This window comes from Argiope bruennichi, chromosome 9, assembly GCF_947563725.1.
Source record: "Argiope bruennichi chromosome 9, qqArgBrue1.1, whole genome shotgun sequence".
Lineage (NCBI taxonomy): Eukaryota > Metazoa > Arthropoda > Arachnida > Araneae > Araneidae > Argiope > Argiope bruennichi.
The window spans coordinates 87,393,663-87,421,293 of NC_079159.1; the positions used below are offsets into that span (position 1 = coordinate 87,393,663).

At 28.5% G+C, this 27,631-nt stretch overlaps 1 protein-coding gene across 1 annotated transcript in view; it reads right to left on the bottom strand.

The window, feature by feature from the left end:
* Window positions 1-390: 390 nt before the first annotated feature.
* Window positions 391-27,631, bottom strand: part of LOC129984790 (uncharacterized) — a 200,254-nt gene continuing 173,013 nt past the window's right edge. The window contains exons 3-7 of the mRNA XM_056094746.1: window positions 27,173-27,381; window positions 12,763-12,898; window positions 9,734-9,867; window positions 3,836-4,016; window positions 391-1,165 (exon numbers count right to left, since the gene is read on the bottom strand). Coding sequence (XP_055950721.1) covers window positions 1,071-1,165; window positions 3,836-4,016; window positions 9,734-9,867; window positions 12,763-12,898; window positions 27,173-27,381 — 755 coding nt within the window. The 3' untranslated portion in view covers window positions 391-1,070. The remainder of the gene's footprint in view (window positions 1,166-3,835; window positions 4,017-9,733; window positions 9,868-12,762; window positions 12,899-27,172; window positions 27,382-27,631) is intronic.

Consider the following 27,631-nt stretch of genomic DNA (forward strand, 5'->3'; position numbering starts at 1 on the left):
TTTAAATCTTCTGTCTCAAGCAAAATCATTGAATTATTTTATTCTAATTATTTCATCAGTAGTTTTTAATAAGAATAATTCCTTTGCTAGAATAATTGAATTCCTGTTTTGATAAAACGAAATAAATGGACACATCTTGAATGTATAGTCATTGAAATCTTTATTTGATGATAAATTTGAAACATATATTATTTACATAACATATCCATAAAACTTGCAAAAATAATTTAATAACAAAACGAGAAGAATGAAATGATTAAGTTTGGATTTTAGTAAAATTTTGTTTCATATGGCATAACAGAACTCATTTTGAAACAAATGTATATTAATAGAACCTAAATTATACATATTTGAATATTTAATGAAAAAATAATTAAAGTACGTGCATTACATTTATTTTCACTTGAAAGAATATGCTTCTTAGTTCAATTTCATTGTACTTAATCTGTTCAAAAATTTAGACTTATGGGAGTATATTTAGGTTTTTTTACGCAATAAAATTATTCTTAGAGGGAAAAATATAATAAATATTCAGATTTGTTTTCTGAGGATACAAAATAAAATGCAAATACAATATTAATAAATTAAGATGATGCAATAAAAGAAAATCTTTTCGTTTTTATGATTAAAAAAAAGTTATGTTTGAAAAAGTTAAATACAGTTCAAGAGCTATCTTTCACTTCATTTTTGAATCGAAAAAGGATTCATTCTTGCTCACGTGATATGCGTCAAGAGCGTTGCGGAATTGATGTTGAAATCCACTTCACAGTTTGTATCTACCTTTCCAATATTACCTCACATTATACTTAACACAAAATAGTCTATTGAATAAATGTGTAAATCAGATGACATGCTTAATGACGTTTACCACGTGATCGTAATAGTATTAAATTAACTCCATTTCGGGAATTAATGTTATTGGTATTATGAAAATGTAAGGGAAACCGCATAATGCAAAATCACATCCTCATTTACAACTTCATACGCATAAATAATTTTCTTCTCAGCGTCGTATCTATGTACAAAATGTATTCAAACATGTCATGTTCATGTTATTTGAAGAGAGTCCGTCATCTTCCATTGAATGTGCACATTTTCGCATACTGAATTAAAACCGCAACTGTAATTATCCACAACAACCATTTCGAAGTAGAAATCTGAGATCCTGAAATAAAAAGCAAGTGCAGTTATAGAAATTAAAATGGTAAGTTAATTCTGCTAGTGGTTTTAAACATCATTTTAAGATACAAATATACACTTTTTTAACACTTTTCACAATATACTTTTCACTTAAATCTTAAAAAATAAGCAAATAAAGGTGCCTTTCTCCTACATCATTTAGCAAATGCAGAAAAATATCAAGACTTATTCTATAAAAATTTTAACACATTTACCGCGATATTAAAAATACGATTCATGGTATATATGTTTAATGTACAGAGTGAATCAATCATAAGTGCAAATCGATAATTTTTTTTCTTGTGATTCCTATCTGGATAAAATGTTTATAAATGATAGAGGTATAAAACCATTAAATAAAAATATGTAGATGGCGCTCTAAAATTTTAAAAAATGGATGAATGCAATACCAGCAAATTAAAATATTTTCATTAATATGTGTCATTGTAAATGCATGAGCTTATAATTTCAATGCCAAAAAAATTAAAAACAAATAAAAATTGCAAATGGACATATAAAAGAAAGCTGTGATTATTAAAAAAAACTGCATGAGAAAAAACTCACTAGTCAAATCTTTAAAACAACTTTGCTCTTTTTCTAATTTCTAATATTAGGGTAACTTATCTCAATATTAATTACTGAAACAAATTTACTTCTCCAGAAAACCCAACAAAAGTTTATAGTTGTTGGTACGCGTACAATAAATATCCAAGTTTGAATATGTTTTTGAAAATCATGTATGCATTTCTAAGTCAAAATTATAGAAAAAAAATACTGAAAGAGACTACGGGGTGGACAAGTGATTCCTTAATTTCAACCCCATTTCTTTGCATGAGTTATTTTTAAAAAAAATCCTAATAAGAATTTACTTTTAGCTACTTACTGCAAAAATTTCAAAAAAAAAAAAAAAATGGAGAGAGAATCCCCAAATTGCAAAATATTACGATAATCAAAGAAATAAATAATGTGTGCCTTATTTAATAGCAGAATATTTCATTACAGCGTAATTGTAACCGTCTTGGTTCATTCAATTAATACAAAAAATAATGCATGATATATTAGCAATTTTTAATGAAACGATAATTAATAATAATAATTAATTTTAATGAAATGAGGAGACATGATTATCCTGGAAGCTTAAATTTTTTCTGATGCGAATGAAAGACAAAAATTATTTAAAATGATTTCATCGCAATTATCATCAATTAAAAATTATTTACTATGAAGCATCTCAAAAATGAAGTAAATTATACATGTCCTCATTTATAAAAAAAGAAGAACGTAAAATTAATTCGGTTGCTGCTTTAATATTGCAAATATGATTACTTATTATAGATCAGTAATTGGTGACAAGAATGGGAAAAAGATTCAAATGCTTTATTATTCAGGAACCTACAGCATAATATTTTTAAACAAGAACCTTAGCATCAACAAGAATATCTATTCTTAGTATTGGAACTTCTTAAGGGTGTTCAGTTTCCTAGACTTGATATAGATCTGCTGTTCTTGCGAATGTGTAACAACAACACATCAACAAGAATTTGAAGAATTAATGTTGTATAATTCCCAATTCTTTTTTTTACATATTTTTAAAATGAAAAAGTTTGGCTTTAGTTTATTCTAAGATGAAAAGAAACAAATATGCATTTTTCTTCTTTCCGATTCCTTTTAGTGTGCATATATGTGCAAACAAATCACTCATTACAAAGTCCCCAAAAAATGAAAATTATTCGTATAGATTATTATTATTATTATTATTATTATTTGAGTTATTATCTCCTCCTACGCATAATAAAAAGACCAATGCTTAGCCAATTTCCTAATGGATTTAATCCAAATTGCATTTGTAAATTTAATGTAATTTATTTCTGATTTGTTTTTTTGCTAGTGTATTCATAGATTAGGTAGTAAACAATCAGTTTTTATTCCAAAAATAATTCCAAAAAAAAAGATTTTATTTCAAATCAAGGTGATTTATTAAAATTTCACCGTAAATTATTTTGTTGATTACAATATTTACTCTTTCAATATTTCATACTCATAAAAGGAGACATACTGATACTGTCTGCAATAACTACTGCAGGGCGGGTTAGCCTGGTTGGTAGAGCGATGGATTCGCGTTCCTTAGGATGCGAGTTCGAACCCCGCCGGTAGAGGATTCCCCGCGTGCTTGGTGGCTGACGCGCGTGTAAATCTGTCATGATCACAAAGTCCTCCATGTCGGGACTAATACCACTGGGGGTACTGTATCAGGGGTGATCGTTTTCTGATTCAGGTCTAAATTACGATCTGTGGATGAGTGAATGAAGTCCGCCTAGTAAAAAGGTTGTGACGTGTGTGTAGCTAAGTCGTTCTCTAGACCTTAGATGGCGCCACTATGGAAACAAGAGACGCTCTCCCACCGGCTTAAAATCGCTATCTTCGTAACAGCGGGCTTGACCATGGCAAGTGCCATAAGAAACAAGAATAATTACTGTTTTTTTCAGCGAAGAAATAACAGTTATATTAAAAACTGTTGTTCGTAGCACTCGTTTTTTTTTTTTCTTTTTTTGTTCCATATCAGAAGAAATTGCATATAACCTCAGAATTTTTCAGGAATTAAACAACAATGATGGTTGAACATGTTTGAAAACATTTAAGTCATGGTGCTGCTTACCTGTAGCTCGTATTTCTTTGACAGTCTCTGCATATATGTGCTGTATGGTCGCCACGCATTTCAGGGTCACTTTTCCGTTGTGCAGAACATCCGGTTTCAAGTGAAACCTCAGGGCCAGGCTTGAACTCTCTAGTTGATCTGGGTAGATAACTAGTTCCTGGTCTGACATTTCAGAATGAGCCTGAAGAATTAAGTACTTTTGTGAAATTGAAAAACTGGAAAACTTCATATTCTCGTAAAAAAAAAGCCGTGTTGTTCTTTACTGAAAACCCGTCCACTTTTGTATGAGAGTTGATGGCGCAAGAACTACACTTTTCAAAAATGTAAAATTAAATATAACTTTAAAAGTACAAAATATTTCATTAATAAAGATTTATTTATAGTTAAAACATTAAATACTCCTCGTGCACCACAGTATACAACACGAAGCTTACAGAAGTAAGTATAAAAACAATTAGACCTTTTACGAAACACCTTAACAAAAGTTAAAAGGCAATGAAAAACAAAACAAAAGAAATAGATAAAAGTAAACAAAAATAGAACACACACACACACATATATATATATATGTGTCTGTAAATTTGCCCTTATCATTAACTACTTTGCATAGTATTTTTTCTAAACTTTTGCATATATATATATATATATATATATATATATATATATGCAAAAGTTTAGAAAAAATACTATGCAAAGTAGTTAATGATGGGTGTAAATTTCTAGGCTATAGTATAAGAGTAAAATTATTTGTATTTACAAGCTTGAGCAAATTCTACAAAAGATAAGAAGGAGGGCTTTGTATTCACAAAAGTGACCAGAACAACTGGCCAATCCTTTGCTGAAATGCCAAGTTTTGTTAAAGAACGTTCCGGCAATCCTGCGCATACAGGCACCGAAAAATAATGTGTTCAACGTCTTGAGTTTCTCTTAAGGAACAGTCACTGGTCTGTCGACGAAACCTTTTTAAGTATTTAACGAAGTCCCCATGACCAGTAAAAAACTGAGTCACTTTAAAAGAGCAGAAGAAGAACGATTCTCGTACAAGCCTATATTTAATAGTCGGAAGGAACTTTTTTGTATGTCTAGTTTTCGATGAAAAACCGTACTCTTCCTCCCACTGGCCAAGGAGCTTCTGGTAAGTGAATCTTTTCCAATCTGATTTAGGAACTCCGACGTCAATATTAATTGGGAAATTAAGATCATTCTTTGCTAAAAATTCTTCTCTTTCATTTCCAAGGATCCCAAAATGTCCTCTTACATGAGTGAACAAAATTTCCACTCAATTGTCTTTAAGAGTCTGAAGAATTTCTAGGGTTTCCTCCCCAAGCCTTTCTCTACTGTTGATATCTTGAAGTTGAAAATAAAGAAGAAAGAGAATCAGAGCACTGTGGATTTAGGAATTCTGACGTCGATATTAATTGTGAAATTAAGAGCATTCTTTGCTAAAAAGTCTTCTCTTTCATTTCCAAGGATCTTACAATGTACTCTTACATGTGTGAACAAAATTTCCACTCAATTGTCTTTAAGAGTCTGAAGAATTTCTAGGGTTTCCACCTCAAGCCTTTCTCTACTGTTGATATCTTGAAGTTGAAAATAAAGAAGAAAGAGAATCAGAGCACTGTGGATTTAGGAATTCTGACGTCGATATTAATTGTGAAATTAAGAGCATTCTTTGCTAAAAAGTCTTCTCTTTCATTTCCAAGGATCTTACAATGTACTCTTACATGTGTGAACAAAATTTCCACTCAATTGTCTTTAAGAGTCTGAAGAATTTCTAGGGTTTCCACCTCAAGCCTTTCTCTACTGTTGATATCTTGAAGTTGAAAATAAAGAAGAAAGAGAATCAGAGCACTGTGGATTTAGGAATTCTGACGTCGATATTAATTGTGAAATTAAGAGCATTCTTTGCTAAAAAGTCTTCTCTTTCATTTCCAAGGATCTTACAATGTACTCTTACATGTGTGAACAAAATTTCCACTCAATTGTCTTTAAGAGTCTGAAGAATTTCTAGGGTTTCCTCCCCAAGCCTTTCTCTACTGTTGATATCTTGAAGTTGAAAATAAAGAAGAAAGAGAACCAGAGCACTGTGGATTTAGGAATTCTGACGTCGATATTAATTGTGAAATTAAGAGCATTCTTTGCTAAAAAGTCTTCTCTTTCATTTCCAAGGATCTTACAATGTACTCTTACATGTGTGAACAAAATTTCCACTCAATTGTCTTTAAGAGTCTGAAGAATTTCTAGGGTTTCCACCTCAAGCCTTTCTCTACTGTTGATATCTTGAAGTTGAAAATAAAGAAGAAAGAGAATCAGAGCACTGTGGATTTAGGAATTCTGACGTCGATATTAATTGTGAAATTAAGAGCATTCTTTGCTAAAAAGTCTTCTCTTTCATTTCCAAGGATCTTACAATGTACTCTTACATGTGTGAACAAAATTTCCACTCAATTGTCTTTAAGAGTCTGAAGAATTTCTAGGGTTTCCTCCCCAAGCCTTTCTCTACTGTTGATATCTTGAAGTTGAAAATAAAGAAGAAAGAGAATCAGAGCACTGTGGATTTAGGAATTCTGACGTCGATATTAATTGTGAAATTAAGAGCATTCTTTGCTAAAAAGTCTTCTCTTTCATTTCCAAGGATCTTACAATGTACTCTTACATGTGTGAACAAAATTTCCACTCAATTGTCTTTAAGAGTCTGAAGAATTTCTAGGGTTTCCACCTCAAGCCTTTCTCTACTGTTGATATCTTGAAGTTGAAAATAAAGAAGAAAGAGAATCAGAGCACTGTGGATTTAGGAATTCTGACGTCGATATTAATTGTGAAATTAAGAGCATTCTTTGCTAAAAAGTCTTCTCTTTCATTTCCAAGGATCTTACAATGTACTCTTACATGTGTGAACAAAATTTCCACTCAATTGTCTTTAAGAGTCTGAAGAATTTCTAGGGTTTCCTCCCCAAGCCTTTCTCTACTGTTGATATCTTGAAGTGAAAATAAAGAAGAAAGAGAATAAGAGTAGATTAAATATTTTGATGAAACCGTTTCCTTGAAACCATTTAACTGCGAGATTAATGCACAGCAATTCTACTTGGAAAACAGTGCATTTGTCTCGAATACGAAGCTGCTTTACTTACATTTCTTGGTCGTTCTCTTAGGCAACAAATTAATAAAGATTAAACAGCAAAAATAATTATCTGGAAACAAAATATTCAAAGAAAAAGGAAATATAAATAAAGTGATCGCAACTAAATTGAAATTTAACTTCTTTAAAACATCATATTTCATGATAACAAATTCTTAATAGAAAAAAATCAACAACTTGTTTGTAACAAAAATAAACAATGAAACCAAGTTAAATATATAAACTTTGAATTTTTCAAACATTTTTCTCTGCAAAGATCACTTACTGAATAACTTTTTTTCACACATCTTACCAGTTCTCTTCAAGCAGTTACACAGAGCAAATGGATACATTCACAAGTTCTGTTTTCTTTGACAGAACTCAAACACGAAACGAACGGTATGTGGTATTTGTATTCCTTGCCCTGACAAGAAAAGTGTTTACTTTCTACAGCTTAGGAATTGAAAAGAAAGATGTCTAAAATATTCATACGTCAGCCAGATATCACTGAGGCCATATCTTAGAAGTGCTCTGACGTCCAAAAAAAATGTAGAAAGGAACATGGGACGTGACAGCGAAAAGTGTATCTAAGTCCATAGTTGGGTCTGGTAGTCATTTTTTGTAAATAAATGGATGGAGAGTCTGGAGTAAGTAACGAACAGAAAGCTTTTCCGAATTTCCAGTGAAAGCAAATGGAAATAGAACATGTCAGACAGTGAGACAGAAAGAAGACGACTAAAGAATTTTAACGCCACCTAGATAAATAAGTTTCCATTTTTAGCTGACTGCAGGGAATGAAATAAACTTGTTAGAAGATAAATTTAGTTAAAGAAATAGTTGCATTATAGAAACTGTTCTACGATAGCAAATTCAATTATCGTAAAGTGTCACTTGTTGAAACAGAAAGAATAAGACCGTTGAATTATAGAAAATAAACCAATTTTCTTTGAAGATAAACTTAGTTTAAAAAAGATCAACTATATGATTCTTTGAAGAAAGTGGAATCACTCTTAAAGTTTATCTTGTTGGAATAATTATAAGAAAATCGTTTGATTACATGAAATCATTCATATTTATTATTAAAAATGAATGATTTTTAAAATTATGGAACTATAAAATTACTTTCTATACATTCCTTTAGGGTTATTTCAACTATTGATCGTATCGAAACTACTTTAATTTTTCTAAATTGGAATAATTACAAGAAAATCGTTTGATTATATGAAATCATCCATATTTATTATTAAAAATGAATGATTTTTAAAATTATGGAACAATAAAATTACTTTCTATACATTCCTTTAGGGTTATTTCAACTATTGCTCATATCAAAACTACTTTAATTTTTCTAAATTGTTTTAAAACTGTTACTTTCTTGATAACTTTTAACACAACTTAAATTAATTTAGCCTTTTCCTCTAAAAGTCATATAAAGATATTTTGAGGAATTTTATATATAAAAATAAAAAATCACATATACGTTTTTTTAATTAATTTAAATAAATAAGTAAATTTAAATTTATTTCTATATTTTTCTTCAGAAACAAATTATTCAAAATCAAGAATAATCCAAACTGCCGGAAGGCCCATGGATAAAATAACTGAATGACCATACCGCTTCTACAGCAATACTCGCGGGAACTGTATTTGAGTACCAGGGCCTATCACCGGCCACGGTATAATCCTTCCCTAAGGAAGCACGAAAATAAAGAATAAAGAAAGAATTGTTTTTTTTTAAGTAAGAGATCTGAGAACATTAGATAATTTTCATTTGAATAAAGGATAAAACTTTTATTTGGAAGCAATTTTCCGTTTTAATTATTTTCAAAAGGCTAAAATATAAAAAACATACCATAATCTAATTTACTTAAATTTAATATAATTTTTTTCTTAATTCTCTTTTGGAAAAAAAAATGTTATTTTGTAAGTATCAGTACAATATAAAAATAATCAAATTTTTCTTTTTTTTTTTTTATGCATGTTTTTTATATAATACTTTATAAGTCTGAGGATTTACAAGGAAAATATTACTGCAGGAAAGGGTAACTTTAGAAACTTTAAATAATGCTTTTGGACGATAAATTCCTATGCACGGATAAATAATAATAATATGATCTATTTTAATGCACATGCATATGTGTTGCACGTTTCGGGATGCAATGTGCACACAATATAATTATTAGGTTCATATAAAATGCAGTTCATATATAATTAGGTTATAAAAAAATTAGGTTCATATATAATTAGGTTCATTCAAAAAATAGAGGACACAGATAACGATGAATAGAATAATAAAAAGCTTTGTAGCAGTTGCATGACTCTTGTTTTTTCTGATTAGGCCATCCCTTATGTCATCCCATAGTGCATTGCCATTGTAATTAGAATGAGATGTGAGGCTGAACTGTGAAGCCGCGCGCGTGAATGTCTTGTCTTTGTGTTTGTGCTTGTTTAGTGTGTGAATGTGATTATTAAAAGAAATGCTCCTAAAAACATTTGTCCTGTTGCTTCCTGCATGGATCATAATAATCTACATACCACCACAGCTTCTAAAATAATACTAATTGCAAGTTTATCAAAATTTAAAATTGTTTTCCTTTGGAGGTTTTTAAGATTAAATTACGTATGTAAAAATTTAAGGAAGTTTTTATTAGCCATTAATCTTATTCAGTCAACTGGCTGCTAGTATTGCATAAAAAAACGTCAAAAATTAAATGAGAATTTGTCAAAAATTTATTATTACTATAACAATGAGCGAAAGGAAAAAGTAAGCATTATCTTACCAGCTGATCATTGATGTACCATTTGAGATCTGGAGCCGGTTTAGATTTCCCAGAAATACACCAGATTGACACATTGTCTCCTACTTCGTAATCAGACTTTTCTTCAGTGAGCTTTGGACCATCAGATGGTGGCACTGTCAATTCGTGAAAATGAGGAAAAATAAATAAAAATAATTCTACAAATTTTATAAAATAAGAAATTTATTCAATTAAAATCCTTTACATTACAATTAATTCTGATATTTTTTTTATCTCTGAATAGTTTTCATACATTCTAGATTCAAAGATAAGATAGATTTAGTGGCATATAGACAAATAATATTGTTTAATTGTGTTAATTTCGGAATTTATAACAAGGATGAAAATGAGTAATATAGAAAAGTACTGGTGAATTTTTTACTAAGCGAGCCACATAGCTGCGGTTGCTCAACTGACAGCAAACACAAATAGATCGATTAAAAAACACTATCTTCGATGCTGCCAAATAAATTAATACAAATTTTATTAATTAATTACAAAATAAAAGGATAATATTGACACTGCATCAAGTGTAACTGGTCAGGCCCTTTTACATTTCATTACGTTCACTTAGTTTTTAGACTATTTATAAACATAAAGTACGGCCATGGATACCGGACAGTCTTGAATCATATAATAAATACATAAATAAATAAAAATGTATAATTTTGAAAAAAATACTAAAATAAAAAATAACATGTCGGTAAATTAAAAATGTGTTGCATATGAAATCAAATCGATCAGTATATTAAAAGTGGAGGCTTATAACACGCACTACTTAGGGCCACAATATGCCTAAATTCACCACTGTCGAAAAATGTTGAAATGTGTTCATTATTAATAATTAAAGCACAGTATCATAATCCAATAAAGTATTAATCAGTAAATCAATAAATGAAGATACATTTGTAGATATTTTTTGACGACTAATGAATCAAATAAAACTTTATATAAAAGGATAGTAGAATTTACTAAGCTTAATTTTAGTAAAGTTATGATACGGCATTACAAAAACTTGTATATTGTTAAAAAAAATTCTTTGCTAGATTAGGATGTTAAAATATTATTAAGACCAGTCATTTCTGAATGAGGATCTACTCTAACAAAGAAAAGCAAAAAATGAGAATTTATATCATTTCTTAAAAAGATAATAACATAATAACAATAATAATAAACAGAAGAAATTCAGAAGTAGAAATTTTTTAGGCCTATAAACATTAAAAAAATATATTTAATTACATACAGAATGGGGAACTTAATGACACTTAGCTCTCATTCTGAACACATTTTTGAGAATAAAACAAAATATCATCTAGCATAAAAGAATAAATTTAAGGAAGATTTAGAACTGCTGAATAAAATTATTTCATTTTAAGTTTTCTTTTTTAAAAAAATACTAAGTATCTCTGTGGAAGTTTAATCTTATATTTTTAAGTTATGAATAAGAACAGAATTTCAGATATTTTTTCCTCTCTTTTCCAGCTCGAAATGTTTAAATATAACTTTTGAAAGAATCACAAAATTTACAATTCATGTCAGGAACATTCTAAATGAAGAATATTTTTTCCATCCTTTTTTTTTCTATGTTAGTATTCTTTTATCAAACATTCTTTTTTAAAAAAAAGAAAATTAAAATGCATTAATACAACTTCAAAATTTATTCTTAAATTTTAAAATAAAAAAAAATTTAAAAACTCTGTTTCTAGAAAAAAAGTTTTCCTTTGAGGATTTGTTTTTAAAAAAATCGTTTGACTTTAATTACCCATCCGATAAAAATTCCCATGCAGATTTTTCGCTGCTATTATTCAAAATGAGAAGTTTTTGATGAAAATAAAAAAAAGACAAATACTGCTTTAAAAAAACTGAAATTTATTTAAGGAATCGCTTTAAGCAAAACTTTTTTTTTTATCAAACTCCTTTCTTGGAAAATTATCCAATTTCTTTTGACTTTATAAGCAATCTGTGCTAGATATTAAAGCAAATTACATTTCAAATTTAAGTTCAGTTACATTTGCGTTGCCAAAAGAACAACACAGAATATCTCAAACGGATCTAGTTGATTCAAATCAAAGCTATATACTGAGATGTACAGTCTCATTTCTAAATTTTCATACCACGCTAATAAGACAAACTTTAATTCCATTAGTTTGATGGTGAATTTAATTTATATTTGAAATCTTCTTTGAAATCACATTTCAAAACCGTTATATACAAGTTTCCAAAATTATTATTCAATGTATAATATTCTTATATTCCTCAGCATTTACAGATTCTTTATACTCATAAAGTGAAAAATGTTTCAAGAATTATGTTTCTCCAAGTCCCAGTTTTCTAGAAAATGGCAATCCAAAAATTTTGATATCATATCCTATTATAAAGATACTTTTTAAAATATAGGTGAAAAATGTGTCTCGTATAAACCATAATGCTTCTAAAAGTACCTTTTTAACTTATTTTTTATCAAGGAAAAATGGTTAAACATAAACAGAGTCATATCTCGATATAGGATATTAAGTGGAATTGTATTCATTTTTGCCATAGACAGTAACACTCTGTTATTATGTATTGTGTCTATATAATCACATGACTGGAATCTATGCTCAAATTATCATATTATATGAAGCATTTCCAAGGTTTTATCACTTTACTTCTCTATTCGTTTTTCTTATTCTGCCATCGTCTTACCGTGACAACTAATTTCTGACAACTTCAGCCTATTTATCAATTTGTAGATAACACTATATATCTTTGAAAAAAACTTTACTATTAAGTTAACACATCATAACTTATAATTCCATAAGAAATGTACTTGTGCTTTAACCTCATGCCAGTTATTCATCTCCAAAAAATCTCCAAATCATGTTTATTGCAACAAGCAATTAATCACAAAAATTTCATGTTATTCTATTTACATTATACTTTTGCACGTGGCATGCAGTTAAGTCGAAATTCGTCAATGCCATACGATTAATACGCAGTTACTGGATAAAAAATGCAATGTTAATACATACCTACAACTTCTAGATGCCGCGTCGACTGCACACATCGGAAGTACGGCTTGTCTGTGGACACCTGGCATGTGTAGTTACCGAAGCTATCCATACTTAACTCCCGTAAGTACACTGTATTTTTATCGGATTTGGATATCTAAAAAGTCAAAGGAAAATTTAATGAAAATGGATTACTATAGTTTTTTCATTCCTGGATTTTATCTTGATTCTTTCAGCAACAATCGAGGATTCATAAAATCATACTGCTTTATATCAAAATTTTTGAACATTTTCTTACATTAATAATGATTAATGCATTGTAGGTAACCCTTATATCCCTTATATATAATGGTTTTTGGGTTATGTAGCCATGCTTTGTAATTAGAAACAAAACAAAAAAGCTACAAAATAAAGAAATAACAACAGTGAACCTTCAAAAATATTCTCTTTTTATTTTATTTTATTTATTTATTTTTCGAATGCTCAAGCTGGAAAAGATTTTCTGTAAAAAAAATCTAGAATATAAGATAACTCAGAATTCATAAAAATGCAATAGATAAAGAAGAATTTAATAATATTTATAATATATTTTAATATATACCCAGGAATTTTCTAATTTATGACATTCAACGTGGCATGATTTGTATATCATTAATTTTTTCCGTTCTTTTGCAATTTTATATTACCCTCGGGAATTTTCGAATATATATATATAAAAACTTGAATGTATATATATATAAGAACAAAACCAAAAAACTCTTACATCAATTGTTTAAAAAAAATTTTTCTGGGTTATTCAATCTTTTTTCTTGCTTTTTTTTCTAATGTTTTATCTGTGTTCTTATCTAATAAATATATTTTTATAATACTTCTTGTCTCAGACATGGTGTCCTAAAAACATTGTTTTAATTCTTATATATATATATTTTCTGTTTTGTAATTCTAATAAAGCAGTAAAAATTATTTTTTCAATCTATATAAAAAAGGTAAAAAATATTCTGAAAGTAAGTACAATAAATGTTGCAAGAAAAAAAATGCTAGAATTAAATTACTGCGGCAGATATTTTTCTTCGTAATTGTAAATTTATTCATTAAAACAAATATAAAAATTATGAAATTACAAGCATAAATTTAATTTTCCTTTATTCGGAATTTGTATGTTTTTTTAAAAAAAACTAAAACTAAAATATTCTGCTATACCACAAAAGAAAGCAGTAAAAGCAGAAAAATTCAGAATATTTCATTAAAATAAGAAAAGTAAAATAAATTACGGCTATACATTCTAATTATAAATACTTCGCCTTGCTGGAATGAATTTTTCTGTTTTTCTGTTGGTAGAGCTTATGGAATAATACATTCAGAAGAAAAATAGATTCAGATGGTATATTTCTTTTGTTTTGAATCCTTTGTAAATTAATATTCATTCATTCATTATTTTTATTTTCTTTAATTGTTTCAAAAATTAATTTGTTCTTAAATAATTACGAATTTACTTTTTTGCCAAACATACAGAATTTCGGGTCCATCTTTTTAAACATTTTATAAAGTATTGTTGTTCTTTAAATAAAAATCTTTTTTTCAGATATTTTATAAATACGGGTGTGATTAGAATGCTTCGAATACATTTATAGTATAATTTTTCTAACAATGAAGTCATTCTGAAAAAGAAATACCAAGTTTAATTTATCGGTATTCGAATAATAATAAGAATTTAAAAAAATTGCACAACAAATAAGCAAATAATATAGTCACAGTAAAAAAAAGCTTTAAGAATTTAAAAAATTTTTGTCACCTGCAATATTGTAATTAAAACCATTCAGTTAGTATGTAATGAGAAATTACTAAACTCAATAACATGATAACACAAGTAGCATGACACAGACGAAGCGTACACAAAAACAGTACAGTATCAAATAGTTAAACAGAAAACAGATCAGAGCAAAAGAACTAGAAAGCTCGATCTGCGATCAATACTTCAAAAAGAGAATCAACTAGATTGGCCTGATATATTATTAAATGCATTTAAAAAGTCTCCATTGCAAAATACTGAATTTTCGAGAAGGGTATCTTCCATCTTGGTTTCTAATAGAGATATTGCCATGGTTCTTGTATTTTCTAAAACTTTCATTTTTCTCTTCAAATCCAGGTGTCATTGACCGGACATTTAGCTTCCATTGAAAATTTCCGGAAGCTTCTGTGTTCTTACTGTGAAATTAACTATGCAGAAAAAAAGCACATTTAAATTTTTAATTTAATATTTACACCATACTCTTATTATTCGTGAATTTAGTTTTTGTCTAATTCTACTTTGCAAAGAAGAATAAATGCCTTCCAAAAATTTTATTTTAAAATTTAATAAGCACTCTTTGAATTGTATAAATATTTTATTAAAAATTCCAATTATAATTTTTATTGCTAATTCTTTTTGTCGCTTTATTTTATTTACAGTTTAAAAACATTATGTCTCTTTCTTCCTTAATTTCGATTAACTTCATTCTTTTTACTTTAAAATTTTGTAGAAAACTGCAACCCATTTGTTGTCAATTCTACGTTCAAAATAAAAACTGCAAAATATTTTTTTAAAAAATAATTTAGCTAATTAACAATTAAGTCAGGCTTATTTTGTATTTAAAATTCTTTATCTGAAACAAACCTCTTAATTTATAAATGTATTTAAGATTTAATCTCATAACAGACATGTAATTTAGAAAATATTATAATATTATTGGTAGTTAATTGAAATATTACAAAATATTGTCTTCCAGAAGTGAATTAATATCTCATTGGAATTTGTTTTCTTTTTGTTTTTGTTTCTTTTTTCGTCAATCTTACGCAGATTTTTATCATTCTTACACATTTTTTCCTAAAGAAGTTATTATATTAAATAAAAATCTAGGAAAAATATTTATAAATTGTGCTTTATATCTCGTCTCAAGTATTTCGAATTTATTCAAAAATTTAAATTGAATTCTATATCATGGAAAGAAATGTTTATGATGAAATTGCATCTCTCTTAATACAGTTTCTGCTAACAAAACATATATATTATAACTGCAGCGTAATTTTAAGAAGTGTTTGAACTTATTAAATATTAAGTGTCTTTAACAACATGTTTAAAACAAACAGACTAAATTTGATTGATTTAGGCTTAACACACTTGAACAATTAAAGAAACTTGTATCTATGCGATACTTGAATTCATGTTGATACTGAATGCATTCAGGTGGAAATGCATTCAGAATTCGAAATATAAGCTAAAATTAGGGACATAAAATAACCACAGAACAGAAAAATATTTTTCCTCTGAATGATTTTGAATAAAGTGTACAATTCTTATGAGCAGTTACTCGATTGCATGTATCAGGAAATTTTTAAACGCTAAGTAAGTTTTCAGTTCATCTTTGACTGTAGAAGTAGTTAAAATATTTCCTTCTATACCATTAGAAAATAAAGAAGAAGAAAATCAAAAATGAACAGAATAGGTTAGGAAAACAATCAATAAAAGAAGCTTAGCAAAAATAGTAACAGAATAGAGATAATATCAGAAAAAAATAGTCATCTTATGAACAAGAAAATAAGAAACAAAATAAAATTATTTTCTTTTAACCATAGCATTCATTTTACAAAAAATTATTTCCTCTATTTCTTTATTTTTTTTAATTTATAACAGAGACGTTTTCTAAGAGATTACAAAACATTTAATAATTTTTTATTGAACAAATCTATTATTAAATTAATTATTCACAAATCTAACAAAAAACATCGTTCAAAATACAATATTCATCCTATATGTAATAGTGATAATTATTTGAAATTTATTGGAACATCAATATTCTAAAATTCTTTTCAAATGCTATTCCAAATTTTATCAATTGCTACACATAATTTTTAAGAAAATGAAGGTTCTATTTCCTTTTAAGTGATATTTTTCTGAAAATTGAAATATTTTTAGAAATTAATAAAAGTGCTTGTTACGTTTCTTCAATTTCCTGCGAGAGTTTCATTTCGTTGTTTATGTAATCACTTACCATTTCATTCTATTGATATCAAAATTTTTGATAAAACTAATTAAAGAGAACATATAATTCTACGCGGTATATCATTTCTGATATTGCAGTATTTCGTTTCGAAAACAAAAACATTCTTTCAAAAGACTTCTCATTCTTGTTCTTAATTTAATTAGATGAATGCCTCCTAAAAAAAACCACTTCTATGAAACGTTTTCTACTGCGGAATTCGAATCTTTTCTGAAAGAATAATATAACAGGAAATAAAAAGAATAAATATTCTTTTCGTTTTCTCTTCGAAGGACATAATAGAAAATCGTTTGCTAATTTAATTTGACGAATGAAGTGCGAAAGAGAAATAAATGCTTTTAAGAATTCCCCAGCTGAGGAAGAAGCTTCGAGCGAAACATTAATTGAAGTTTGATATAAGAATTCCACTTGAAGCTATCCAGGGAACTGTGTCATAATTTTAAAAGCCTACAGGGAAAATGCTTTGAGGAAAAAATTCAGAATTCAATTTCCGTCTCTTTATTAAAATCTATTTGAGCGTCAGAAATTCTCTTAAGCATTTGAGTGATTTTATTTTCTACATGAATTTTAGATGCAATAGGATTGGTGTAAGGTTTTAAAAAGTATCGATAAGAATATAATCCGTAAATAAATTATAACAGCTTTCTTTTTTTTATCTGTTGTTTATTAAATTTTTATGTTCATCTCATCTAAAGTAAGAAATAAGTAATTAAATTACTGATACTTATTTGAACGGTATGTCAAATCCAAACTAAGCTAGACAATTGTTTTCAGCGAAAAATATGTATCGCTTAAATATTATAATCCGATTTTTGAGCAGGCTTTTATAATTATAACCAGAATTACAATAATAACGAGGTTTTAAAAATATTGCAGAAATATGAAAATCATTAATGTTTGTTTTTTCTAAAATATTTTTAATCAATGTATTGTGACTTTTAATCGTAATCTTTAAATTTAATTCATATTTATTAATACAAAATGAGGATTTTACAAATTTGTTTTCACTGTATGTATCTATATCGCTTATTTCTGTATTGCAATTTTTAATGATTTTATCTGGCTTTCTGTGTCTAATTAATGATGCATTAAAAATTAATCATTAAACTTTCCCACTCTGAATTTTTTTTAATTATATATAAAACAATATATGTTGAATTAAATCTTTCTAATGAATTTCAGTTAGTATTTTACATATTTTATAATACAAAATGAATATTGTGCAAATTTTTTCTATAGTATACAACTATATCGGATACTTTTGTATTGTATTTTATAATGATTTAATTTGGCTTTCTATGGCTAATAATGATATATTAAAAATTCATCATTAAACTTTCACATTCTGAAAATATGCTTTCATCAAAAGTTTAGATGTTCCATTAAATCTGTCTAATAAAATTCAGTAAGTATACATTTTTTTATAATAAGAAAGAAGACTTTTCCATTTCTTTTCCACAATTTGCAACTACATCGCCTACTTTGTATTGCATATTTTAAAGATTTATTCTAATTTTCTCTGTCTAATAATGAATGTATTGAAAATATACCATTAACATTTTACAGTCAAAAATGCTCTTTAATTAGATGTTTAGATAAGTTCTATTAAATCCTTCTAATGGAAACCGAGTAATATGGAACAAAGAGTGTTCAATTACTGAAAATTGATGCGATGATACGGAGTTTTAATTTGTATGATATACAATATATAAAAAATATATTTTGATAATCTCTTAAATTATAGAAGTTACTATTAATTTTTAAATTTCAGATTGATAAATGATGAAAACTGTACTTAGTGAAAGGGTGACATTTTATACTTAGCAATTTTGGAAGAGTATGAATTTTCTATTTAAAATATTTTGAATTTTGATATTGCCTTTCAAATACGTTTCCAGCTGAATTAATTGATATTTTTTTTGTTCAAAATCATATATTTTGTAATATAACATGAAATATTTCATCATATGTGTTCATTTACGTTTAACAACACGTTTCTAACAAAGAACATAATTCTGCAAAAATAGGCTTTTAAATAATGTTTGAATATAAACCTCTTAATACATAAAACGATGAAGGAGTTTTCTAATCATTGGTCCGGGATGATGAATGTTATTCCATGTGACAGAATGATAACTTCATAAAGAGTGTGCCAGACATAAAAACAAACATCTTATTATAATAAATGAACATGATAGGTCGTAGAATATATTAGAATTAGACGATAGCGATAATTTTTTAATTATCGCTATCGTCTTTCCTTTTCTTCATTTAGCAATATTTTATACAGGGCCATTTCCAGCTAGCGGTGATGCTTTCTTTTTTCAGTAGTTTTTTTTTTTTTTCGAAAATACCATTACATGACCTTCTACAAATTAATAACAAGTTTTTATAGAAATATGTCCAGTAATCTACTTTTTATGGGCATTTCAATTCGGAATTTTAATTGAAAAAACCTTGTACAGCGATTCCGTTATACACTGTCAATCAATGATGTAAAGAGCCTTCGATCTGGCGTGCTGGTATAGGGGTAGCGCGTCTTCCCCGTGATCTGGGCGTCTGGGGTTCGAGTCCCGGTTTGGGCATGGTTGGGCATAGAATGGGACAATCGAGATTGTATATCTTTCGCAGATTGCTTACAGATTGACAATTGATATGCAAATCTACATTCCTCAAGCCAGCATCCTGGCATAAGGGTAGCGCGTCTTCCTGGGTTCGAGTCCCTGTTCGTGCATGGTTGTTCTTCATCTCTTCTATCTGTGAGATGTGTGAATGTGCCCTCCTGTAAAAAGGGGCTGTGCAAGTGAATGTGGTGCGTGAGTAGCTAAGTTGTACTCTTGGCCCTAGATGGCGCTACTATAAAAACAAGAGACGCTCCCCAACAGTCTTAAGTCGCTGTCTTCGTAAAAGCGGGCTTGTCCATGACAAGTGCCATAAGAAGCAACAGCAGAGCTTTCAAATCTACAATATTCATTATAGGGACTACAGTTTTACCATTTAATCACTATTACACCCATTCATGGTAAGAAATTCCACCACATGATTCAATCTTTTAACAATAAAGAAATCATTACTCACTGAGATTTGAATCGATTCGTTTTTCTTTTTGAATGTGGAATTCGAAGTCTGCTAGAAAAGAAGTCTAGAATACTTTCTGACATTTAATGAACTTATAATTATTTGAAAAGGCTCTTTTTTCTCATTGATCACTTTAAGACCACCGCCACTTTAAAATTCGAAACAGTATAAGAAAAGACAACCACCTCTGGAATGGTTAAATGAAATACCAAACGTTTTATTTCAACTAGTATAATTATCACTGATGATATAATATACACATTTTTTGTATAGGACTCCACCCATAAAAGGTATTTTCGAACCAAATATTATAAAAATATTAAAAAAAGGAACGTCAAAGTCAGGAGGATCCTGCATTACATTATAAAAACTAAAAATACTCTTAAAAAATTCTCGAAGGTCAACAGAATAAAAAATAAATCAAAAACTCGGGGGAAAAAAGAGTTACCTAGCTTAAAAAAACGTTTCGAGCGTTTTCTGTTTTGATTAAATTGATGAAGACATATTTCTTATCTTTCCTTGCTCATAAATATATTTCACAACTTTTGAAGAGACAGTTTTCCTTCACACTTTAGACGAAACTTCACGGGTCGTCGAATTCCTCGGAATTTCTAACAAACTAAGATCGGCTTAGGTCGTCATGAAACAAGTTCGGCACAAAAAAAAATTAAAAGGAATGTATTAAATTATCTATGTGGGTGGAAATATTTCGGAAATTCTTATTTGAAGTTTGTTTTATGACCAAGAAACTTTTCTCGGAATAATATTTTATCTCTGGTTATTTGAAAGACCGTTCGTTTACTTCGCTCTGAAATTTGTTTTAGTTTCGCCATATTTCTGGAATTTCCAAAAATTCGTTAAGGATTTTTTTTCTTCTCTTTAATTTTGAAGCGTCTGAATATTCATCCTTCCCTTCTCCCCTCCCAGGCATGCCAAGATTGACTTCTAAGTTTTTAATTTATGATGCAGCGTCCTGTTTCCTTAAAAATTCGTTTCGCAGATTAGGAAAGTTTCATCTGGCTTAAATTATAAAAGTGATTAAAACTCGCCTTGGGGAGAAAAAAAAATAAATTGAAATGGAAAATGACTCAGAAATTTTGTTTGACACTTTTTAAAAGAAACTTTAACCAATTTTATTATAAGATTACACAAATAATTTAAATGCATATTTCTATATGCTTTTTCTATTTTTAATAACAAAAAAAGATAAATAAGAGAAAAAATTCTATCGATTAGGGTTCAAATCGCATAATTTAAATAAGTAAAAATTAACATTTATCGGTGTAAAAAATAATAGTGTCTTGAGTTTACTGTTAATAAAAAAAAAATGAATAATGAAATGACTGTCAATTTGTCACATATTTCAAAAGTGTTTTCTTGTATCTAAAAGCTATTCATTCTTATTTTTATATTTTTATATTTCCTCCATGTTCAGCTAATATGAAACAAGTCAACCATTAGGTTCCTTTACAGATAAAATTTCTGAATAGCACTGGTAGCAAAATAACATCAAACAAGAAAATAGCCATTTTATGCTAATTTGGGGGCACTGAACTCAAAAGTGATATTAAAATCAACTTTTGCATAAAAAATATGAAAGTGTTCGGTTATCTCCATTTCATTAAAATGCGAGTATATTTGAAAAATGAAGTAGGGAATATATAAATTGTATAATATGCCCATGTATTATAACACATAATATTATAACTTATGTATCTCACACACACAGACACACAGACACACACACACACACACACACACACACACACACACACACACATATATATATATATATATATATATATATATATATATATAATGCAACTTACAAATTAGAATAATTTGTGAAATGTGATATCTTTTATCGAAAAAGAAATACTTTAAAATGTATAGAATATATGTACATATATCCAAAAAACCCTCAGAACAAAATACATTTCTTGAATATCATTTAGACAGTGGCCAATTGAATTTTGACGAAGATCATTTTATCAGAGCATTGGAAAAATTGAGAAAAGATGCGAGGTTCAACCCAATTTTGGCAGATGATTGTTAGAAAATACCCAGTGTTAACTCAGAAATAATGCACCAGAGACAATCTAAACGACTTCGTAGAAGGATTTAAATAGGTGCATGCATTTATTAACAAACTGTTTCATGCTAAAAACATTGTTAGAAATACCTTTAAAACTGGAGAAAATTTTAGATGTTCATTGTTATACGGTATTCAGTCACTCTAAAAATTCACTTATAATAATTAAGTCAAATCTCTCTCTGTTTGTGTGAGCGTGTGTTTTTATTATTGCGTGTGTAATAATAGTAAAGTCGAATGTCTCACTCTGCGTGTGTGTATTTAGAGTGTGTGTGCGTGTGCGTGTGCGTTTAGTGTGTGTGTGCGTGTGCGTTTAGTGTGTGTTTAGTATTTAGTGATTAGTGTATGTGTGTATTTAGTATGTGTATATGAGCGTAATAATAATAAAATCGAATATCTGTCTCTCTCTCTATGTGTGTGTGTGTGTGTGCTTTAGAATTCTACAAGCCAGGCAGTCCGACCACCTAGAGTTACCAAACTTGGCACATTTATATATTTTGGAGGATGGCGGTGGTCTCCTAGATAGAATTTTTCAATTTTAATTCACCTTATTATTAGCATCCATTATTCCAAGCAAATCAACCAACCACTAAAGACGGCAATGTTGTAATAAAAAGTACTTAATTGTAAAAAAAAAATCATCAAAATTTCTTGCCTTGTATAATCAAATAAATCGATATCGAAACAATGATAAATAAATTTCAGCCTGTACATTCAAACAAATTCCTACGCTTTTATATTCGAACTTCTAGTCCTAAATTCCTGAAAAGCTATATTCTCGCAAAGCATAAAACGAGAGTGTTAAAACTGCAATATTGTTGTCACTTCTAAGCTACTTGCTTTAGCCAGAACAACATAAATTTGTTCCTTCAACTTGATTTATTCTTGTACTCTTAGATTGTCCAGAAATCTAGAAGAAATGGACAGATGGAACTGTCGATTAAGTCCAAAACCACGAAGACTTAGGAACTGATCGGAATAAATTCTTGCTTTTTTTTCTTCTTTTTTTTCCCAGGGTTACGATCTCTTTTAGTGACACCTAAGATATACTAAAACGAATTTTCGATGTGGAGATATCTTCTTCCAGAACCCCCTGACAAGTAACTCGCAAAGTTAGTTTGACAAGGATTTAGTCCAGGGAGAAATCGGAAGAAGAAAGTATTCCGTGATGGATTTTTTGGAGTGCCTGTCTTATTTCATTTCTTGTCTCTATGTTATCGTGCGATGGAAGCAATATAGCTTGAAAAATAGCAGATTTACTAAACTCATTTATGTAACTTGTTTTCCGAAGCCATAGCCTTCCTTACTTGCTTTAGCGTTCTTTATTAGAATGGTTTCAGAGATAAAAATATCAGAAATATATTGAATTGTTTATTGAATTATATTTTGTAATTTCCATTTTATTTGTAAATGAACTGCTTAAAGACTGTGATTTTCCCTCCTTATTTAGTCATTTTTTCTTCAAGTTATATCTATAATTTAAATTTGCTTTGATAATAAAAGGCGTCCCAAAATTAACGCAAGATTTGAATTTGCCACCATTCGTGCAGTAAAGTGGTGGCAACCCTATTAAGATAACTGCCTGGGTTGCCAAGTCAGTTTTTGACTAAAAATACAAAAATATTGATATTGTTTTCTTTGAAAGACGTTTACGTTTCAAAATCTGCGTTTGTTTTGTTTCTACGATTATTATATCAGAAGATATAGATGTTTCATTAAGTCAACATTAACGAAAACGAAACTGAAAGCAGTACGAAAAAAAAAAACGGACTCACTTTTTTGCGCTATAATACCATTAAGGTTCACTGACTAAAATTCACTAAAGGTTCTGTTGTGAAATGTGAATAAGTAAGGCGTGTTCAAAAGCGAGTGGATACTCACTTAATAGCTTTAAAAAAATCTATTAAATTTCTCAGGGGCAAAGGAAAGCTTACAGACAATGTCATAAATAAATTACAAAACTATTATGACATTGCAATAAGATCCAATGTTGATAATTTTTTGCAGTTGCAAAGTGCACCACTTGCTGCATTTGCTCATGTTTGTTCCAGTAATAAAAAACCAATGCATGGATAATGCCCAAAGGAAAAGGATACTTGGTGCAAATACCAATGTACAGAAGACAAAAAATATAAAGACTTGAGTATAGGACTCCCAAAAAATATTATGAATATTATTAAGCCTACTTATATTAAATTATGTGACGAAAATCTTCTGAAAAAAATGTCTTCATGTGGAAACCCAACATGCTAAGGAATGTTTGAACACTCTATTATGGACAATTATTCGCCAAAACACGTTTGTTGAGTTGAAAACTTTCGTTTAGGGGCTAATAAAGCTGTACTGCTATTCAATAATGTTTTTCTGACATAATAGAAATTTTTAATGAATTAAGTATTACTCCAGGTCATTACATGATAACACAATAAAGTGGTTTCAACAACGGGCAAATTGTTGCTGCAAAGAGACAGTCTTTGCCTGCTACAAAATTGTCCAGAAAAGTAAAACGGGCTATTAGAAAGAAAAAAATTAATAAAACAGAGAATAAGGAAGGCATTTGCTACAAAAGTGGAGAATATTAAGTGTTTAAGATTAAATATTATTTTAGATGTATAGTAATATAAGCTTTAAATGCATTTAAAAAAAAAATTTTTTGTCAAAATTTTACTACACAAAACAAAGTTTCACAAAAACGTACAGTTATGTTTTCTTGAAATTTTGTATATATATTATATTACCAGAATTATTATGAAAGCAATGAACTAAAGATTTAGGTCTAATGTTAACAGTTTTTGATTTTTAAAAGTTTATTACCAGCAATACCTATGATTTTTACAATATTTTTACCATAAAAATGCTCGAAGATCCATAACGTCTTTTCATTTGTCTATTTTTCTTAGTTTTTAGTTCATTGCCTTTATAAGTACAATAAATATGTTGTGTAGAAATATAATTTAAATTGGAGAATTTAAATTTAGTGTATAGTGTTTTGCGTTATGGCCTAATTTCATCAAACTTTACATAAATACCTCAATTTAATTCATTAAATTATTTTTAAATTTTTCTAATTAATGTTATTCATTATTTTGAGTTATAATCCTCAAGAAAATTTACTAAACTGATAATCGAAGATTTTTTTTTAAATGTGCCTCCGTACCCAGGCAGACACCTTAAAAAAATCATTTGGCAGCTGATAGTTTAGTGTTAGTAGAAATGAAGTGTTACACGATAGAACAACGTGTTTTCATTGTGGTGTAATATTTCAAAAATAATAAAAATTTTGCGCGCATAGTTCAAAAAGTTGTGAAGTGGCCCCCTAGGTCGTATGATTCAACATCATTTGATATCTTTTTATGGTGTTATTTGAACTCAAAATTCTATGCTAACGAGCACACAAGCAAGCGTGCATTGTGAAGGCGGAAATTCAACTCTGCATCAAAGAAATTGAGTCACATATATGCAAAATGATCATGAAAAAATTTCGACAAAATAATGAGTATGGCCATTTGCTCCATGTGTTCATTCCATACATAACCGTATCCTGTGTATTTTACGATTCAATAAAAATATAATAATTTAAAGGGAAAACATTGTGTTTCTTTATTAAATTCTAATCTTGCATTAACACATTGTTCTATAGTGTAACGCTCCATTTTTGCTAACCCTAAAGTATCAGTTGTCAAACGGGTTTTTTTTTAATAGGGCTACCAGCACATTACTGCACGAATAATTGCGAATTCAAATCTTTTCATTAACTAATTTCATTAACCTGAAAAAAAATTACGTTTGGGTGATTTCATCTGGCAAAGAGTAATAAAAAGTGAGTATGACGAATGCACTCGAGGAATTATTTGTAAAGCCTTGATCTTACAATCCTGCTCAATACGTTTCCTTTCCCTTTTATTTTTCCTTTTCTTCCCCATGTGTCACATTGATTTTTTCGAAGTTTATTGAAATTTGACTTATTTTCATTCACATTTTCTGTGTTATTTTTCGTATGTCTGATTCAATTTCAGGAACTATTTCCATTTGCGGTCCTAATTCTACTGATAATCGAAGTTTATAACATTGTTTAATAAAATATAAACATTATCTCCTGTATTTTCATCCCATTCTATTTTGATGAAATCAACACCCGTTAGCACATGCGCAATAGCATGAAAGGTTTCTCTGTAATTAATTTTATATTTATGATTAAGAGGCCAATAAAATTTTAAAAGTGTGAAACTCAGATAAAATTAAAATGAATACCATATCCAAAAATTCCTCCGTATTCGCTAAAAATCAAACTATATCATTAATGTTATTTATAGTCAAATTTATATTGAATATTTTTTTCTTTTTGATAACGGTGGATACTTTTCTGATTTTTATTTTTGCTTCCAGATTTTTTTTATCAAAAAAAAAATGTTTACTACATTTCGGCACTCTAACTAAGGCATGATTTTTTTAAAATTTATTTTATAAGAAATTACTTTAAGCTAAAAATAATTGGAATGAGAAGGATTTGTTAAAATTTTAATTTACTTAATTATTATTGACTTAAAATTAATTATTTTCATTTATTAATTTTTTATTTTAATATGTTATTAGTTATTATTTTATTTATTTTAAATATTTATAAATATTTTATTTAATTACTAATAACAGAAAAATGTGTTACCATTTTTATCAACCGCATTAATCTTATAGAAAAGTACAGAATTCATTCAGCATAACTTGCATTTAGTTTCTTCTGGAGCAATTTTTATAAACATCATTAATCTTATAAAAAGTTACAAAACTAATTCAAGATAACATACATTTAGTTTCCACTGGAGAAATTTTTATCAACATCATTAACCTTATTAAAAAGATATAAAATTCATTCAACATAACTAGCATTTAGTTCCATCTGGAGCAATTTTTATCAACCTGATTAATTTTATAAAAAGGCACACAACTCATTCAGCATAACTTGTATTTAGTTTCTTCTGGAGCAATTTTTATAAACATCATTAATCTTATAAAAAGTTACAAAACTCATTCAACATAACATACATTTAGTTTCCTCTGGAGTAATTTTTATCAACATCATTAACCTTATTAAAAAGATATAAAATTCATTCAACATAACTAGCATTTAGTTCCATCTGGAGCAATTTTTATCAACCTGATTAATTTTATAAAAAGGCACACAACTCATTCAGCATAACTTGTATTTAGTTTCATCAGCAGCACTTACATCAACATCTATTCCTATCTGTCGAAATGTCTTGAAAGGTGGGTCCGAAGCAGGAACGTATCTGAAGAACTCTCCCATATTCTTGTACCATTTGACGGAGTAGAGGGTTTCGTTGCCTAGTTCGTACTTGCATTTCAGCATCACGCTCTCACCAGCAACCACGGGGGTTGGGATGTGGAACATGTTGATTTTCAAGGGAGAGCAAATACCTGGAAAGAAAATGAAGTTTGAATCGTTAAAATAAATAAGAAAAATTCTCATTTCATAAATACAAGTAAATGGAAAATAAATTAATAAAAAAATAATAAATAAAAAAATAAATTAATAGAAAATAAATAAATAATTCTAATTTTTTTAGGATTCAATTAGCACCTGCTTGCCAGCGAAAAAAGAGAATCTCTACTAATAATAGAAATCAATATGTTTCTGTAGGCAGACCACTTGACTTGAAACCATTAA